We start from the raw sequence: 20,273 nt of genomic DNA on the forward strand, positions 1-20,273 counted from the left end.
CAAGAATATGTGGAAATGATATTTTGTTCAATTATCTTATTTTGTAATACATTTATGTACAGTGTGTGTGCGGAAGGCGTGGGTGGCCATGGGCGCTACTTCGTGACACACAACTTCTTCGTCACCTGAGTCATGGTGCTCCTCAGTGCCTGATGCAGCTCGTCTAATCAGGAAAGATCTTCTTTGTTACTTTCTGCTAGGCTTCTGCGAGCAGAAGATTTTCACTTCGAGTCGAGCTCGAGCGAGTTTGCTAAAATACTCGCGAGTATCGAGTCGAGTTCGAGTTTTTTTTTTAAAGTTTATTGCACATAAATTTACTGTGATGGAGTAATAAATGTGAGAACTTTTGAGAAAAATATGGAAATAAAAAAATAAACCATTATCATTGTTAGCCTACTAAATAGATAGACCTACATTAGAGGTCTGCAAGCCTAAGAATTTTACTTTGAGCCAAGCTCGAGCGAGCTTACTTGAAAGTTCTCGAAGCTTGAGCTTTTGTGATACAGTTACACTTTTGGGAAATTATTTTTACCTTAAACTTAGTAGGTATAATGTTTGAATAAAGTATTAAAATGAAGTGGGCTTATTAATTTTGGGTAACTATTTACAGAGTGCTTTTATAATTTGCACTGCTAGGAAAAAAAACATGTTTTCCATTGAATCTAACCTGTTTCCATTGGTTCATTAGCAACTGATATCATCCAACTAACATAACCACAGTTTACAAGTACGTATATGTTTGTGTAAATGTAACATATCTTTGGAATAATTTCATCTTTGTCAATTTTTCTGGAGTCCGTACTGAGCTTCAACTAACTGGGCACCAAAAATCATGTTGTTTGAAAAGTACATTCACATTGTTTCAACATTTCCACTTTTCGGCACAAAAATTCTGAGAGAGATTGTCACAGAGTATTAAATTCTGTTCTTCAATCTATCATGCAGAAAAATAATTTGTTCTGCACGTTCAGGAGTTAAATTAGCTCTACGATTGGAGATGGTGTTTACAGCAGATGAGAAGCATTTCTCGCTGGCAACCTGTGTGGCTGGAATGCTTTAGTAAAATTGTTGGTAAATATGTAGAGTCGCGGTATATGCGGAAAAAAAAAATGCTAAAATTCCGAAAATACTTTTATTCTATGCTCTTTCACTTCCTCTTTTCAAATCAACCGGCGGAGATAAGAAATTCCAAATACTTTAGGAATATCGAATTTTTTAATTTTCATCACAATACCTGGGTATTCATGTGGCGATCACCATTGTTTCTGGTTTACGAGTATCTATTATGTTTCTTATTGGACAATTTTGTCACGTGACAGTTCCGTGATTGGCCAGTATTCAAATGAACCAATACGTGATTATTTATTTATTTATTAATGTTCCGTCGGAGGTATCGCGACGTAGGTGAACGACTACATCATTTCCTTCTAATGGCAAAGGAAATGTACCCGCCTCCAACTTAGGTGGGTTTTTAACGTTTCTAATTTTAAAGTCTTATTTTTTATTTGGATATTGTTGCGCAAGTAATAAGTAACAAAAATATTTTACGTGAGTTGTTAATGTTCATCATTTGTCCGGGTTTGTTAGGTCAGGTCAGTTACATTATAAATACTTTAAAACTAAAGAACCATTGAAATTAATTCACATTATTTTTTATGTCCGCTTAGTTTGAAAGTATTAATAATGTAACTGACCTGACCTAATCGACCATTTTATTTATTAAGCATTCACGAACATACGGCAAAATAACAAAAATGGCGTCGGTCTAATGGTTGTACAGGTGTTGTATTGCAAAATTAAAAAATTCTATATCTCCTAAAGTATTTGGAATTTCTTATCTCCGCCGGTTGATTTGAAAAGAGGAAGTGAAAGAGCATAGATTTTTAGCATTTTTTTTCGCATATACCGTTACTCTACATATTTACCAAATTGTTTAACCTCAAAATTAGTGTCAAATATCTGTAACTTGTCATTAAGTTTAATCAATTTAAAGTAATAAAAATAGAAGCATTTTACTTAAATTCAATTTACACTTGCAAAAAAAACTTACGCACAATAAACCTACATGGAAATTAAAGTCTTTTTCAATGTCCTGTAGTCTGAAATATGTTTACTCATGTCATCAAATGTAGAGCTGTACTGAAGAAGCCGATTTTGCCAATATTTAGTTGAATCGGCATTTCTGCCAACTTCCAATACTCTTGTTAATTTTCGGCCGATATTACTGAAAAACGAAAGAGAGACTGCCATAACCTAAAAATCCACGAGTACCCTTTTCACTTTTCGTAGTAGTACTGCATTCTTTCAGATCACATTATTTCTTAGCAACATGTGCCAACCGTACATATCAAGATTTAACATCCTTTTTTTTTCAATAATGTTCTTTAATTTTAATATGTCCTAAATAAATACATTACCATCACGGTAAATACACATCTCGGTTATTACGGCAACTATAGTGCAAATGTGGTAACTATCATGCTTCTGCAGTAGTTATGGTATCTACAAAGAATCTTTAGTTCTTTTTATGGTAATTATCTTAAGATAACTATTGGAATTGTACTGTAGTTATGGTACATCATCCATATTTCTTCGTAAGTTGTTGTTCATTTGTCTTTTCTTCATATTTATATTTACGTGCGCCATTACTGGCAGGAACTTTCATAAAAATTTTAAACGGGACTTTATATCACACATTTAATGGCGTAAATGATGAGACCCCGGACAATTTAAACGCTTTTTACAGTAAAATGCGGGAAATGTTTCCGCATAAAGCGGGAAATACTTCCGCATAAAGCAGGAAAGTGATACATTAGTGCTATGCGGAAAATTATAGAAGTAAAAAAAATTAATCACGGAAATTCGTAAATCCCGGGTACGTAAAAATGATGTGTTCATGTATACGGTCGATCATGTTACATTATAAAGTAAAGGATAATAGTGTTGTAAGACTTTTATTCCGATATAATGAGAGTTTTTTTTTTCTATAGGTAGAGTGCAAGAAAAGCTCGCTCGAATTTCGAGTTGTTGAAAAGCCACGAGCTCGAGTTCGAGTATTACTAAAAAACTCGACTCGAAACTCGAATTTCGAGTACTCGCAGGTGTCTACTTTCTGCATGCAGAAGAGCAACCATGAGCCACCACATATCAAAAGATAAAATTTTAACCTAGCATTTTCGGCATTGTTTTAGACTAATAAAAATTTTTTTTTGACTTAACCTATGTAATTCTTAACATCAAAATCAATGTGCTTAACTTAAATATCTAAAGGGGCCCCTTATCTTAACTTTTACTTTTACTATAAGTATGACTGTATACTCATCAATTGATATTAAACTTGTTATTGTTATTATTTAAAGTAATAGAATTTAAAGAAAAGAAAATATAAGGAACAGAGAAACGATATTGCTGTATTCATTTAACTAAAACCACTCTTTGTATTAATTTTGACTAGTATATATATTTAACTATTTTATCCTGTAATATGGCCTCCCCAGTCGGCTCAAGGTTCTCATGATTTTCTACACGCCTAACAAGGCACCATTGAGCCCGTTCCCCATGCTTTCACTGTTGGCCTCTGTACCTCCTTGGTATTTGGCCAGGTTGAGGTAAAGAGGGCGGCAGAGTTTCAAAAACAATAAGTTCTACTGATGTCTTTGATATGTTGTAGTAAAGAAACAAATTTAAGTTATTTTCAATTGCCCATATTTTATATAGAGAAGGTTGTTAAGATGTTAGATGAGTGTAAGTTTAAAAGTAATGTGTACAAATGGGATTTATTTGTGGTCATAGTAAATTACATGATTATTACTTTTGTTTGATTCATTTTCTCTCTATTTTAATGCAAGTGATTTGAGAAACCCCACTTGTCCATTCTATAAAAAAGTAATAACATTAATATTATAGTAGTCATAACACTATTTTCATTCCAGCCAACCATACTTCACTAGGTAAATGATACTAAATTGATCTGAACCATTGAAATACAAGAATGTTTATAATACAGTCTGTAATATGTTTTTTGTCTCTCCTGAACAATTTACTTTTATGGACATGTAGGGTTCTCAAATGACCGATTCAATTACAAAATTCAATGTTCAATAACTTTTTATTTTAAAATGCTATTATATTGGGACTTTTATAGTTAGAAAGATATTTTTTCCCTCTTTCGATGTTGGTATTTTTCCAGCTCGTAGAGGGCATGTTTTACTGCATGGTGCTGTAACATGTACGAGTGTTGATACTGGTAAAGTTATAGATGTAGACATTTTATCAAAGCACTGTACATGCAAGGATAAACTAAAAGGTCCGCATGAAGAAGCATGCACTGCAAACTACAAAGGCACTAGTGGTGGCATGGAGGTTTCTGGTGTTGTAAACATTTTCAATCGATCCATATCACAGTACAATGTACAAACTATTTAGGTGATGGTGATTGCAAGGGACACAAAGCTGTTCTTCAGGCTGCCCCTTATGGCGATAAAACAGTATCAAAATTAGAATGCTTAGGGCATGTACAAAAGAGGATGGGTACTAGGTTGAAAAATTTGAAAATCAAATTGCAGGAAAAGAAACTAGAAGATGGCAAAGTTTTTGGTGGCCGAGGACGAGTTACTGATTCAGCCATAGCGGACATTCAAAAATATTATGGTTTGGCAATAAGAAGAAATTCAAATAATCTTCAAGGAATGAGAGAGAGTGTATGGGCAGAGTATTTCCATTTACTATCATTGGATGAAGACCCCCAGCATGGACTCTGTCCTAAGGGTTCAGAAAGTTGGTGTAAATATCAGCGTGCAAAGAGTAAAGGAGAATGTTTTATAAACATGCTGATCACTTTCACCTTCCTCGTGTCGTGGTTGAAGAAATGAAACCCATATTTAGAGACCTAAGTGAGCCCGAGTTGCTGAAGAAATGTTTACATGGAAGGACACAAAATCCAAATGAGAGTGTAAACAGTGTTATCTGGAACAGACTTCCCAAAACTACATTTGTTGGTTTCCGTACCTAGCATTTTGGAGTGTGGGATGCTGTTGCATCATTCAATGATGGAAATTTGGTGGTGTGTCATGTATATGAAAGATTGGGTTTCCCTCCTGGTAAAAATTGTGTGGAAGCAATGAAGAGACTAGACAGCTACAGAATAGACGAAGCAAAGCGTGTGGTGAAAAATATTGAAATTAAAGCCAGGCAGAAGAGGAATGCAGCAAAACGGAAGTTGGAGGATCTGTATGAGCAGCAAGAAGACCCGGATGAGCCATCATATGGAGCTGGAATGTATTAGAATGTTAAGTGAGATTGTATTGTATACAGTATTTACTTTAAATGCATTTTTCTCAAAATAAAAATTTTCTCTGCAAATGCCCCTTTTTCTCAGGAACTATTCGAGATAGAATAATGAAACTTGAAACATAAATTGCTAGTATGATTATGCGACTTTTAACACAAGATTATTTTTCTAAATTAATTAGAAAAAATGTTATTGCAAAAAATTTTGATAAAATTTTGTAAAAAAATTTTGATAAAATTTTGTAAAAAAATTTTAAAATGCTAAATATTCCCCCCCCCCCCCCCCCAGAATTATACCACAACACAATACAATTTCCTTATGTCTATTCCATAAATAAGGCTTCATGAATACGTAAAAAAAATTTCAACATGCTGTGACAAAAGGATCCTGAGAAAATGTGACATTAAGATGCTAATTTTAACACTGTCAAGATAGGGCATTCCCGCTCCCCTTAATGAGGTATTTTACTGTAACAGTGTGTGTGCTAAATAAAATTTCAAGGATACCAATAAAATTTCCAGGTCAATTTACAATTCTTTGTGAATTCTAGGATATTTCTAGTACTGGAAACAATTTTTTGGAATTCCAGGTTTTCCAGGACGTGTATGAACCCTGAGTGCTAACATCACATACACAAACAATATTGAACACTCTGTTCACTGCATGTACATTGATGTACAATCGATAGTTGCTTTCAAGCTATGACAAATGAAGGCCATTTTCTGCCGTTGACCTTCTTGCTTTTTGTGATTGGATAAAGTTTTATTGAGGTTCTGAAGTAGTGCTTATATAATGTGTCAGACCTGCCAACATTCAAATTAAAAAAATCATGAGGTCCTCGATTAAAATTTTCAGGCTCACAAATACATGTTAGATATAAAAAAACAACAAATGAGAATCTTTAACTTTAAGTGACATACCTGTACATATGTTACATGGTCTCTGCTTCAAAATTTATTTCAAAAAATTACAGGTTGCAGATTTTGCAACCTTCAAAAATTTTTCATCAAAGTGTTGTTCGTAACACAAGTCCTCTTGTACATATTTTACTTTTAGCAATGTTTCAAGTGATTTTTCCGACAATGACGATTTTAATTGGGTTTTTGCCTTCTTTATCTGGCTGAAGATCCTCTCACACTCGGCGTTACTATGAGGAATGGACAAAATACCTAGCTTAAGTTGAGCTAACTTGTCATACATACTTCAAACTCCCATTTGTAGTCTTCATCTGTCCAATCAATTCTTTCCTGCTTCAATATTTCCTCAGGAATATCTTCTATTTGAAATGAAGAAAATTGTGACTCCAAAACATCAATTGCAGCATCTATATCTTGTCCTTCCATAATAATAATATTTGGAAATTTATCAACAAAATATCTTGCATTAGAAAATGGTGCATGGCTTATGGTTTCAATGCATGCTACTTCTGCATAAGCTAGAAATGTACTTTTTAAAGGAAATTTGTGTACTATGTAGTCAAATGCAGCCACATAATACTGCCTAATTGAAATGCAAAACAATTTGCCCTGTTCAACACTCAAGTCACCCACAATTTTCAATGCCGCACTACCAATAACCAAATCTTTATCCTTTTTTTTTTATTATCATGAGTGTGATATTCAATCTCCAAAAGAGAAGTAGATGATTTACTACATCAGCACACACAAATTTTGACATCAAGTTTCGCAACAGGTCGTAAAGTGTGGATTTCCGTTTCTGAATCTGAGGTTCTTGCGACTGTAGTAGTACATTGGTCTTGTCAAACATAGGGATTACATTTAAGAGGAACATGCAAAATGCCTTTTTTAAATCACTAGATAAAAACATGAATAGCCTCTCTTCTCTAGTAACTTGGGATGACATAGATCTACCTTTTTCTGCTGGTACCTGAGGAACTGATGTTTTCATTTTAGGTCTGTGTGTTAACTTGATTTTCTTTGAGCTAGTCACATCCATTTTATAACTGCGCTTCTTTGAACTGTCAGGTTTAGAAGCTATTTTACTGGGAAAAGTGAACTTGGAAATGTTTTTTTTAATCATTTGAAGACACTGCATGGCTACTGTTTGTACTACTACTACTTTCTGTGTTTGTGGCACTGGACAAAACTGTGAGGTTACTTTGACTACCTTGTTGAAATGGAATTGAACATTCACCTATTTTTGAAACTAGTTTGGGGATTTTGTAGCTCTGAAGTGTGCTCCTGCTTTTATCTGCAAATTCAGGCCGACATTCTACCAAAAAAAAACTAGTTAATGGCTGCCATTGTTCTACCAACCTTGTCAAGCATTTTCCTAACGAAAGCCATCGTTTACACACATGTTTGAGGACTTTCCTATTGTCTACATCATGCAGCATCTGAAATTCTTTTAGCTTTTCTTTCCTATTTACACTCTTTTCCAAGTAGTAAAATATATCAAAAAAAAGTCATCAACTTTAGATGGAAGACAAGCAGCAGCTTTTTCAGCACATAAGTTTATCAAATGGCATGGACAACCAAGAGCAATAAATTTTTCGATTTTACTTTTCATAACAGCAGCCACACCACTTTTATGTCCCATCATCACTGGCGCATTGTCAGCACTTAGCGCCAAACAGTATGAAAACGGGATGTTGTTTTCTTTTAAGGTATCAAGTAAAAAAAAGATTACCAATATTTACTCTTGTTGAGTTGCCTTTGAGAACTGGTACTGCCAAGAGCCTATTTTGAATTTCAAGGTTGTCTTTACTGTGGAAAGTAACCACAATGGGGTAAATTTGCAATCACTTTCATTACTACCATCAGTTGCGATGGAAAATGGTGTATTACGTAACACAGATACAAGTTTATCATGCGAGCATTGATTCATTTGTCCCAATATTGCTGCAAATTTGGTCCTCGCACAGCCGTATTTTTTGGCAATGTCACTACCGGGAAACATCTTTCTAAAAAGCGGCCCTGCATGATCACTATACGACAGCGCTAAATTATGTTTAACTAAAAAAAGATGTAAAATAACATTCTGCTCGAGTAACACTATTATCACTGTTCACAGCAAAATTTAGTTTTTTATTGGAAGCAATACACATCACGTGTTCGTTGTGTTTTTTTGTAGCAACATGTTTCACAATGTTTCCTCTTCCACTATGCGAGATAGAAAAATCAGCACGGCACACGCTGCAAAACGTGAAATTGCTTCCTTAACGTGACTCGAGTATTGATGGAAACTCGTTACTGTAAGCTTTCGTAAAACTTGTCTTGTAACTTTTACAAACAGTTCTATCAGACATGATCACGTTGCTCTAGACAAACAAACACCACCGCCATTTGCCAAACAACAAAGGGAGCAGCGCAAGACGAAAATAAACATTCGACTTCGACACCAACTGCTCACTTACTATCGACTATCGAACACGGCGAGAGCATGGTATGTGGCTCGGCTACGCCAAACAGCACGGCCCGGCTCAGCCAAAGAGAGTGAGCTTGGCACGGCACGGCCGGAGGCGAAACGTAGCCGTGTAAAATATCAGCAATAGGTTCAAATATAACAATACTGTTACAGTTAACACAAATAAATCACAGTATTTACATAGCTGAACCTCAAAATGTTAAAAAAATCTCGGGGCCCCGAAAAATCGTGAGGAATCACTATTTTGGCGTGAGGGCGTGAGATGGACCTTAAAATCATGAGCCTCACGCCAAAATCGTGAGAGTTGGCAGGTCTGCAATTAATATTTTTTACTTTAATAAGAATTATTAGAAAAGTGTGTTCTGGAGAATAAAGTGTGGCAAAGCATCTGTATTGTAGACCTTATCACATTATGTAACTTTTTATCATCTTGTAACATTATAAATTTAAAGAAAAGGAAATAACCAAACATCCTATTTTAAAGTAGTGACATCACCAGCAGAACCTCCATGGCTTTGCCAACTGAATGTGATCAAGGTGACGGAGACACATACCTCTGAGGCAGCCCTCGGCCGCGTAGATGTCCTTCTTGTGAGTCACCTTCCACAGCTCCTCTGGCCCCTGAATGAGGCACGCTCGCACACAGGCGTGTGCACGGGCCAGCTCCAGACACTCCGTCCCCGTGTCCAGATCCTCCGCGCTGCACTGCCAACACCACAGTCGGGGCTTAGTGCATCACGCACACATGCTCACGACACTGTTCTCACTGAGCATTTGTTTCTACTAATGTATTAGGACATACAATATTCATTAGAGATGATAAACTGAAGATTTTAGGAAACAGGAAAACATTGAGCTTCCTATAGCTAAGCCAATCTTAATTTACATTACATTAAGCCACAACAAGTAAGTAATTTTTGCATGTAAATGATAAAATTTTATTCAATATTAAATCTACATATCTGAATTAATTCATATCTGAATAATTGATATATCAAATATTCCTTAAAAAGCTACTAAATGTAAAATTTCTTGAGTGTGAATTTGGCTAAAAACCATAAGTCAGTCAGTACTTTTTTTGCTAAGACTGGGCATCGAATTTATCTTTTTGTAGAATCAATTAGTTTGTAGGACATGAAACTTAGGTAATAATTTAATATTCAAATAATAAAATTATTTAATTTTCGTGCACCAAACCATTGAAAATTGACTTTTACTCTGGGCGATTGCTAATTAAAAGTAGGCATCTACTCAGGATTTTATTAAGTTTGCTCAGACAGCAACATATTGCACTTTATTTTGCAAAAATATTTGTGTTTCACTTTGCACTGAATTTAACCCAAATATAATTAGCGGGAAAGATTAGGATTATAATTGATTGTTGAGTCTTTGAAGCAATTCATCACACAGATACGTGATATTCTGTTATCAGGTAAAACCTTTGATAAAGGAGCAAATGCACTGGCTGCAGATACCAAATTCCAGGCTATCTTTTATAATATTTCAGAGCCAAAAACATTTTCTTCAAATCATTACAAAGTTGTGTACACAGTAATGTAACAAAACAAAAATCCTGGAAAATATTTACAAAGTGATGTTTTTTAAATTGCACTCCGAGACACCACAGGCGACATTCAGCCTCATGTGCCCAAAAATACTACTCTGCTCAAAAACACATGGCACACCAACACTGCTGTAAATCTTAACTCAAAATACAATATGAATGACAGTTAATAGGTCAGCAATACAGGATTAACCTTTATCCATCTCATTTAAAGTTCTTGACCTAACATATTAGAACTATTTCCTGATTTGCCAAGAAATTCTAAATTCCTTGACAACCTGTTTATATTTCTTTTTTTTTCCTGATAAATACCCCACTTACTCCCAATAAAGAAATTCTAAAAACATAAATTTTACAAATTTAAAACTAAAGACCTGAAGAAAAAGAAGATATTAAAGCAGTAGCAGAAGAATACAGCAAATCTGAAATGAGTTATTGCTAAATCAAAGAGAAAATTTTTTTTATACATAACACACTGTAAGTTTTTGAAAAAGTTGCAGGGCCAAACACGGAATTTTTCAAGTGACAGTTGTCTGAAGTTTATTAGTAACCCACAGAAATGAAGGCAGTCGCTCTAACATTGCATTGTATTTAAACAATGTCTGTATCACTATTCTCAGTGGATGATAAGAGCGACGCTCACTGATATTTATAGCGCGGTAAAAGGCTCTGAACTGGCGCGCAGTCATCTCGTTCCCGTCAGATAACTGTGAAATTTGAGCGGTGACCGTAACATTATATGGCGGGAAAATAAAGATAAAGGTGTAATGCCTTTTCCTCTGGTGCTTTCAAGAAATTTTTTAACGGTTTTTTACACCTAAAACTTCAAAACCATGCCTTTTAGCCATTTTAACTCCTCTTAATCCGATATAAAAAAAAAACAGTTGGGCATTAGCAAATTCTTAAATGCTTTTCGTAAACAGACTCCAGTCGGATATTTAGAGTAGGTTGGAAATCGCGTAGGTTTTCCTGAAGCTCTGGGCACCGTGTGTCAGTGTGTGAAACATGTTGCCAGTGACAAGTTTCCTAGCTGTGCGCGGCACACGACTGTAGTTGTCATGCGTCACACGCCGGGAATGCTGGCCGGAGGGAAGGTGAGTATAGTTCATTTGCGGTAAAAATAAATACTCTAACCGCCCTGCTAAATTTTTCCATTAAAGAAATTTTGAAGTTTCAGAGATTTTCCAGCAGAAATAATGTTCTGTAACTAACAAACAAATTGTATCAAAAAATTAACGGTAAATGGCTGCCGTGGGGGGCCTTAAAAAAATGTTCATTTTACCGGGAATGGACTATACAACCTGGCTTTCGTCGCATGCAGTGTGGAGTAGGGGAGGAAGGATGTTGACAGTTTCACACGCAGAAAATGGCTAGAGGGCTGGAGAGAGGGAGAGAGATGGTTTGTTGTCTGGGAGGGAGAGGTAAGCCGTATGACGTCATGCATCCGCTGCCTTTGCAGCCGCCAGCCTGTCTAGACGAGATTCTCGCACTCCCACTTACGTCGCACAAGCTACTGCTGCCGTGTTTTTAAACGGACTGTCCAATTTTTTCTCTCTTCTTATACGAACATTAGTAAGTGCACTATAAACCAACACAAAATATATGCTGCATGTTAAATAATAGCTTTGTATAAGCTTTTATTGTGAGTTTTACCATTTTTTCCCCGATTATTTTTGTTTTGTGCCAAAATTTCAGATTTTTTGATGGTTCTAGTGTACAATTAACAAATGATTTTTTTTTTATTTCTCCCGTTTCTCTTTAGTTTAACTGGACTGGCCGTGTGTCTGTGAGGGAGTGGCCTTGAGTCTCTTGCCAGCTACGTATCGCTTCTCTCAACCGCCCCTCCTAAATTCACTTCCCCTTATCAAGGGGCTTCCCGTTTCAGCGCACGCCACATTGCTACGCCTAGCTCTTTCACATCAAAGTGCGACTTCGGGTGCCATTAATTTAATTTAAGATGACTTTAAATTACTTTTTACACAATTTACTACCAACTTGAACAAATGGGTGTGTTAAATTTAATCAGGCCAGGCTGTAAATTTTCAGGAAAAAAAATTTCTCTGGTGCTTCATTTACTATGAATGGACTATACTGGTATTGCTTACGTACCATTCTGTTAACTTCTCAAGTGTCTTGTTTATTATGACGTCCTGTGGTAGTATTACATGTTCATTGACTACCATCTTATCTTTTAGAATTTTTTTTTGTATTTTAATGAAAATTTTTCAAAAATCCGAAGTTTTCAAAAATCCGAAGGTCATAAATCCCCGACACCCACGGATTTGCGAGAGTTTACTGTATTAGACATTTGAATACAATTTCCTCACAACCTTTTTTTTAGCATAGGTTCTGTAAAATTAAAAAAATTAAACATAATATGAAATAGGTCTGCTATTTGTTGATTTTTATGTTATAATCCTTTTCAGAGATAATTTCTACATCTTTTAAGAGGAAATTCTTCCACTATTTTAATTTAAAGTAAACAATAAACCATGGGTTCTGAACCTGGGGGTATTTAACCCTGGGGGGTAAAACAACTATTCTGAGGGGGTAATAATGCTGGTAATTTTTGGTACGTAGATAATAGAATGACAAATCAGCATCACATGGCTTGCACTTCTCTTGTGCTGCATGTACACTAATAAAACACATGGCGATGTGTGTGCGGGTAGCCTCTTATGTTTTTTTATCTCTTTCTAGCAGCTGCTGCTACCATGTCCGCTTTCTCATGGAGACAGACGAGGATGACTCACTTTGAGTTTACTTGAGCACTAACTCGCATGTTTAGTTTATTTTGCATTTTACTTAGTATCACGGTGTACAAATGTAGATACTGTTGTACAAGATCCTACGCCTCATTCTAAAAAAATATCCATTTATATTTGTAGGTATGTACCAACATTAATAAATTTCACTTCTTTTGATGTATTTTTTCAATATTGTTATTAGTAAACCAATTATTTCGCTTCATGAGAGGTTATTTTTCATGCAACATGGTAAACGATAGAATAAGTCATCGCCAGTAGTTCCATGTATTTTTCTATTGTGCATTCATTTCAAAACAGTGTTTTAAGATTGTTTTAGGTAACATGGCTTCTACATTTGAAACTATGTGTTTGTAAAAAGATGTGCTTTTACAATGGGGATTCACTAATCTTGTTTACAGAAATATAGAAAAGCATCAGTGTGTTATATGTTCATAAGGAGTTTACAGGTAAAGACATTAATTTTTTTAAGAGAAAAATGTGTGTTCCGAAGTCTTTGCGATTTTATTCTACAAGAAATGTACAAAAGGCAACTATTTCATGTCTTAAATCTTTGTATCAAATTGCTTATCGCATTGCAATGTCACTCGTTATTGGTGAGCAACATGTGGCTAAGATTAATCAAATATCACTCTCCAATACAACAGTTTAAAGTCGAATTTTAGAGTTGAGTAACAACATATGGCATTCGTTATTTCTGAAATTAAAGAAAGTTCTATGTTTGTGCTGCATTTGAACAAGTCAACTGATGTATCTTCATGTTCACAATTACTGGTATTTACTCGATACTTTAAAGATGACAGTGTAAAAGAGGAATAATTGTTCTGAAAGTCTTTGCCCATCACTAGAGTCACCTGTTTTCCGCGATGCGCGAAATCGCAAAATTTTCACAGAAACAGAACCTTTTTCGCAAAATTTGCTTATTTGCCAAAAATTCGCAAAAAAAGTAACGAAACGTATAGATTTGTGGCGATATATGTTTACCTTTTGCGATATATATTGAATTGTGTACCAATGATTGATATTTACGTAACTACTAACTATTGGTTGTTACGAAGTTACAATCTATGTTTCAATGTTGCGTTGGTACAAAACAAATGAAAATAGAAAGTGATGTTCTGTTTACTTGCTTCTCGCGCGTATTCGAGTAGGTTTTCTTTTAAGTGCTATAGTATAGATTATTAAAGAACTGTGACCGTAAAATTGTATGTTGATTACTGGCAGTTGAGTTCACGTTCTTGAAAAATGGTTGTCACAGTATACGACCTTGCTAAAGAATTTATGCATGAGGGATTTTTTGTTTTTGACAAATTCAACAAAATTTTAATGTGTAAGTTTTGTAATGTCCGAATCAAGTGGACAAGAAAAGATACGTGTGTGAAGCATATTCATGGGAGCGTCACCCATATAAGAATAAGGCGTTAGCACGGGAAATGAATGAAGCGGGCCCATCGTCAGGAATAAAACAAGTTTCGCTCACTGAGATGGTATCCCAGGCAAAAAAAAAGCCAAAGTTGACAAACAAGAATTTGTTTTGTTTACTGTTCACGCATTCATGGGCGCCAAATCCCATTGGAAAAAATTTATCACCCGAAATTACGAGATTGGATGAACAAGTTTATAGAAGGTGGTATTGGTATTATGCTTCTGTTTATTCTATTAGAAAATATGTCACTCTTTTATGTCATTCAATTTTCGATAAATAATTTTCTGCATGCAATATATTTTCAATTATGCACAATCCCGAAACCCTCAAAAAATGAAAATAGTCCTTTAACCTAAACTCGTATTCCAAATGCAAAACATACTTTTTTTTTTAACTTAAAATCTCTTGAAATGTTAATAAACTACAATTCATTTTAGGCCTTAACAATGACTTGTTCACATTTCTCAGGTGCTGGTGACTTACCTACAGCAAATAGGCTTCGATAACGGTACGTGCCACAGTTAATTCAGGAGGAGGAAGAAAAGATGAAGGAAGCTGTTCGAGATAGACTGGTTTCTATATTATGTGATGAAACTACAGACAGAAAAGGCCAATGTGTATTTATGGTGCTCATCAAAGTGCTTACATGTAGTGACAGTTCCCTTCAAAAACTGTAAGTAGGCGGGGTGAAAGTTTTGCAGAATGCTAATGGAACAAAGTGCTCTCAAGCTATTGTTTCTGTAATTCAGAAACTAGGTATTTTTTATGACAATATAGTTTCAATTACATCAGATTCTGCTCGGTACATGAGTAAATGTATCAATGCAATTAGAGTGTTAGTTTCTGAAGGACTCTTGCACACACAATGTTGGGCACATAAAATTAACTTGGTAGTAAATTTGTGGGCAAGTGAACTCAAAGAGCTCAATCAGTGTGTGAGGCAAACAAAACATCTTTTCACAACTATTAGAAAGCTCTTCGATTCCTCTTGCTCATTACACTTGAGTCAAAACTAAATGATATGTACAAACTGTTTACTTTGCTCTCTGGTGGTTTTTTTTTTCAAAGCACATCAGAACTACTGGAGACCATACCCAAGCAATTCAGGGATGGTTTGTCATCCCAGTTCAAATCTGTTTCTGTAAAGTGCCTGAACAAACTATCAGGTCTCAGGGAAAATGACACTGCAAAAACATTCATCTCAGCCATTGGAACACTTTTTGATCCAAGGAATGTTTTTAAAAGTGTTCCTTGTGACATTTCTTGCTTGATAAAGTGTGTGCCCATTTTAGAACAACTTGCTTCAAACCAGTATCTTGAAGCGAACAGTGTGTTCAGAGATACCGTTAAAAAAAAAGAAGCTGAGAGTGGGATTGATGTAGGTGTTTTTAATATTTTGTGGTCATTGAAGTGTGATTTTCAGTGTTTTGTTGAGTGTGCTATAAAGGCTTTGTGGATTCCCATTAGTAATGTGGATTGTGAAAGAGGATTCTCGTCTTATGGAAACATTATATCAGACAAAAGAACCCGCATCACAGCAGAAAATATGGAATTAATGGCTGCAATGTCTTTCCCATCAAGCTAGATAGCAGTAGTCAATATTTCTAGCAAAATCTCAAGCCTAAACATTTTTTTATATGCAGAGCATTTCCAATTAAAAATACATAAAAAGTTTTTTTCCAAAGTGCATTTTCAATTTTTAAAACTTATTACTTAACAAAACTGCCGAAAAGCGCCAAAAAGAGTTTAAGAAATGACGAAAAAATTACCGAAATTCACTTTAAAATAGACGAAAAACACACCGAAATCAACAAGAAAAAATTACGAAATTTGTCTTTACTTTTCACTGTAAACAGGTGACTCTACCCATCACTACTCATAGCAAAGACATTCAAAATGCTAAAACTGTTGACTGGTCAAAACTAGTTTGGGTGTTCATTCTATTCTTGAAGCACTCGTGAAACAAGTTGCACCTCAAGTTTTAGCTTATCACTGCATGATACACTATTATGCTTCCTTCAAATTTACTAAGTGCGTTGAGTGACGCATTAAAAATTATGAATAATATTTGTGACAGATATACGAATTCCATATTATACAAAATTTTGTGCGATGAAGTTGGTACGAAATTTAATAGTCTTTTGTACCATACAGAGGTACTCTGGATGTCGAAAGGGCATGTTTTACACTGGGTTTATGAGCTCTGTGAAGAAATATGATTGTTTCTTGAAAACCAGAAAACACAAAAAGAACTAGAGTTGTACTCAAAAATAAAAGATAAAAAATTAAAATTAACAGTTAAATTAACAGTCCGAATATCTCACTACAAGGAAATATGACGAATATCTTGACAACACAGGATAAAGTTAAAATGTTTTATGCGCAATTTGGAACTTTACCAATGCAGTGTTCAAGTTGGCGATATGTCAATGTTTACAGAACTGTACGAGCAATTGGGAAATAACAAATCTGAAAAAATCACGTTTGAAAATTTTGTGATTCACCATTTATCTGCATTAATAGACTTACTGACATGGACAATCAGTCCTTTCTTGGATATTAAGACCATTATCTATTGATGATGAAATATTTCAAGTCGAAGATGAATCAGCCAAAGTAAAATTTCTCGGACTAAGCAAAGATAGCACTTTCAAAGGGGAGTTAAAAATTATGACCTCGCTACATTTGGCAAAAAGTAGGTGCTGAATAGCCTATTTTAGCTGAAATAGCTCTGAAAATTATAACACCTTTTGTTACCACTTATAAATGTGAGAATGGTTTCTCAAATTTAGTAACAGTAAAAACAAAAGCTAGAAACCGCCTCAATGTTTAACATGACTTGAGATGCGCGTTACGTGAAACTAAACCTAACATAAAAAACTTGTGAATGCAAAAAAATTCCAACCTTCACTTTACTATGCCCGGCAGATATCTTGGCGTCTGAGCTCCCTAGTACTGCCTGGTGGGGAGGGGAGGGCGACGAGAAAGCGATACCCTATTGTCAAGGTCAGCGGCCAGGTTTGTACTAGCAGAACAGAAAACATTTGGCGCGTGACTTCCTACACTACATAAGCTGGGATGGGTAGCCTCAGCCTCTCTATATAGCCAAAGCTCTAACGTCCTTCCCGGTTGCGGATGCGGCGTATCCGCATCCATGCCCATGGGGGCCCCAGGGCCTTTATGCTAAGAGCGCTGGGTTAAAAAAGAAAAGGGGGGGAAACCCTTGCCCGGCATAATAATAATAATAATAATAATAATAAAAACTACTTAAGTCTGTATCCACGCCCGTGGGGGCACCAGGGCGGTAAGGCCTTTTGGCTAAGAGTGCTGGGTTACCAAACCAAAAGTGAGAAATCCTATGAATTGTACTTGCATTACATAAGTGTAACATTGTGTAAATTGCAGTGGTTGTGCTCGAATATTTGTACTCATCTGTCAGGAAAAGTAACAAATTATTAACTAAACCTGCAACCAAAATTAATTGAAATGTTAACTCAGTAACTAGCAAAGACCAGACACAAGTTATTTTGGAAAACTAGGTCACTTAGTATGTAAAATAAATTTAAAACTATGCTTCTCAATTCATTGTGTTCTCAAAGTTAATTAAAACAAAAGTCTTACAAGAAAAACATTATGCAATTGTAGCTCTCCGCGCGAAAGCGCAGGAGCCAGTCTAGCCCTTATCGTTCTCCGGTTCCATTTAGCGCTGGATGTACATTTAAGTAAACATGGAGCTTGTTATGTTATATTTGCTGCTTTAACTTCATGTCAGTCGTTTAGGAAACACCTGACTACCAACGTTAAAGGCATTTAAAAAATGCTTGTGTATGTGTGGCTTTATATTTTAATGCACCTATAATTGATTATTTATTATAAATGTAAATAAAATTTGCATTGTACTTCTACTTTAGAATGCATATTATAACCTTCAAAACCTCATATATATTATATGATTTTTTTTATGTAAGTGTGAAGTTCTCTTTCCATGATAATTGATTGTATTAGGTGACGAAAAACAAAATTAAGTTCAAATTAATTACTATTATTACTATTCTTATTACTTTCTCTAGGTACTCCCATTTTCCCCGTTCTGTCATTTCGTCAACGCTTCATACTCATCATTTCTCCACAATAGGCTATCAAGACCTTACTTGTTAATGGCCGCCCAACTCACACACACCCAAACTGCCCAAATATTTTACTCCACTATACACTACGTAACAGTAACATAGTAAAGATATATTTCCATTGTTTATTAAATACTTAAAATACCTGTTTTTTTCTGGCGTAGTCTGTGGGTCATGTGGTCGTTCTTTGCTGACTTTACGAATCCTGTCTATGGACCGTTCACACACCCGTGTACTTCGTTGCTCTTGCCGTCTGTCTCTGTAAAGGCTCGAGCAGACATTTATTTTTCGCTTCTTCATCACAAAACTGCATCACAGTTTTTATTACTTCCCGCTCTCCGCTATGTATCACTTTACCACGCCTCTGCGAGCTGCCACCTTCGCCTTCCATTTTCGGGTATACACTAAAGGGCGATATTTTCTTAACAGCCACTACACGGCTCTCGGCTACGTGTCGCCTGCTTACCCCCTCTTCTTTCTCCGGTCCCGCTGTTCCCGCACCCTCGCGCTGAGAGACGCCAAGATAACTGCCGGCCACAGTAACTGTTATTAATTAAATAAGGAAGTACATTGAAATTGTAATTATGTATAATTTTGTGCAATTTTATGATTCATAAAGGCTATTTGTATGCATGTCTTCTTTCTTCAATAACATTTTTGAGGAGATAAAATCAGTTTCCCTTATAGGTCATTGGGGTAACAAGACTGAAAAGGTTAGGAACAGGGGCTATAAACTGAATTTAGGCATCAAAAAACAAAATGCGGATTAGTAAAAGGCTGCTGGGAATTAAAGTTTTGTGACCTACAGCACTATTATTGTTTATTTTAGGACTTATTCCGTGAGTTTTGTTACTTTTTCATGACTTTTGTGATAGCTCTGCAGCAAACATCAACATGGCCAAAGAACTTGGTAGCAATTTTGATCCAAGTAAATCCAAAACCACATTCCCTAATACTGTGCAGAGACATTGCAGTTATTTGGATCCTTGTCACAAGCTCAAATCAATTGGAAGTACTCTAAGTAAGACAACTGCCTATTTATGATGACTAAAGAATGATGAGTGGCGTGATGATGCTGAACTACCAAAACTTCAAAGAGAAAGTCTGAACCTAAGTACCTCACTGAAAAGCATTTTAAGCACCAAAAAATTACAAGTACCACAATAGTATACTATAAAGAAGTAATAAATATTATTTTACACTTTTTCTACACAGTAATATTTATTAGGTTTATATTAATATTTTGAAAACTAACATCATTACATTTGCATTTTTGACGTTACAATGTCTAATAAATCAATGAACGCTGGCTGCACGCACAAAAAATTGTCTCACTACGGATGTGTTTACGCATGCGTGGCATCTCACTGGTATGTAGCGGACGGTACAGAGAACTCGGCCGGCAGGTGGCGGTGTACTGCTCAGGTTTCACCCCGCCATGCTGCAGGGATAGGCGGGTCACGCCGGTTGGATCACGCCTGCGCATTTCGCCACACACGGCTTGGGGCAGACGACAACATAGCAGGGTTCGAGGTTATTGTTGTGCACCGCGCCACGGGAGTATATTCGCAAGGAAATGGTGTTCCTACAAGTACGTATTATTTTAATTACTAGTGTAAATCAGTATTTAAACAGTGTTGTATGAGTATGACTAAATATTTATTGCTGGAATGATACTTTTCACGCTTTACTTTGACATTGGTAATTATTTGTA

The 20,273-nt window shown here is 35.7% G+C and overlaps 1 protein-coding gene across 2 annotated transcripts in view; it reads right to left on the reverse strand.

Moving 5' to 3' along the window:
- LOC134527711 (D-ribitol-5-phosphate cytidylyltransferase-like) overlaps window positions 1-20,273 on the reverse strand; it is a 348,603-nt gene that overhangs the window by 199,394 nt on the left and 128,936 nt on the right. For both annotated transcript variants that reach the window (XM_063360624.1, XM_063360623.1), the window contains exon 4: window positions 9,232-9,382. In XM_063360624.1, the coding sequence (XP_063216694.1) occupies window positions 9,232-9,382 (151 nt within the window). The remainder of the gene's footprint in view (window positions 1-9,231; window positions 9,383-20,273) is intronic.

The sequence above is a fragment of the Bacillus rossius genome, chromosome 1 (genome assembly GCF_032445375.1).
Source record: "Bacillus rossius redtenbacheri isolate Brsri chromosome 1, Brsri_v3, whole genome shotgun sequence".
NCBI lineage: Eukaryota > Metazoa > Arthropoda > Insecta > Phasmatodea > Bacillidae > Bacillus > Bacillus rossius.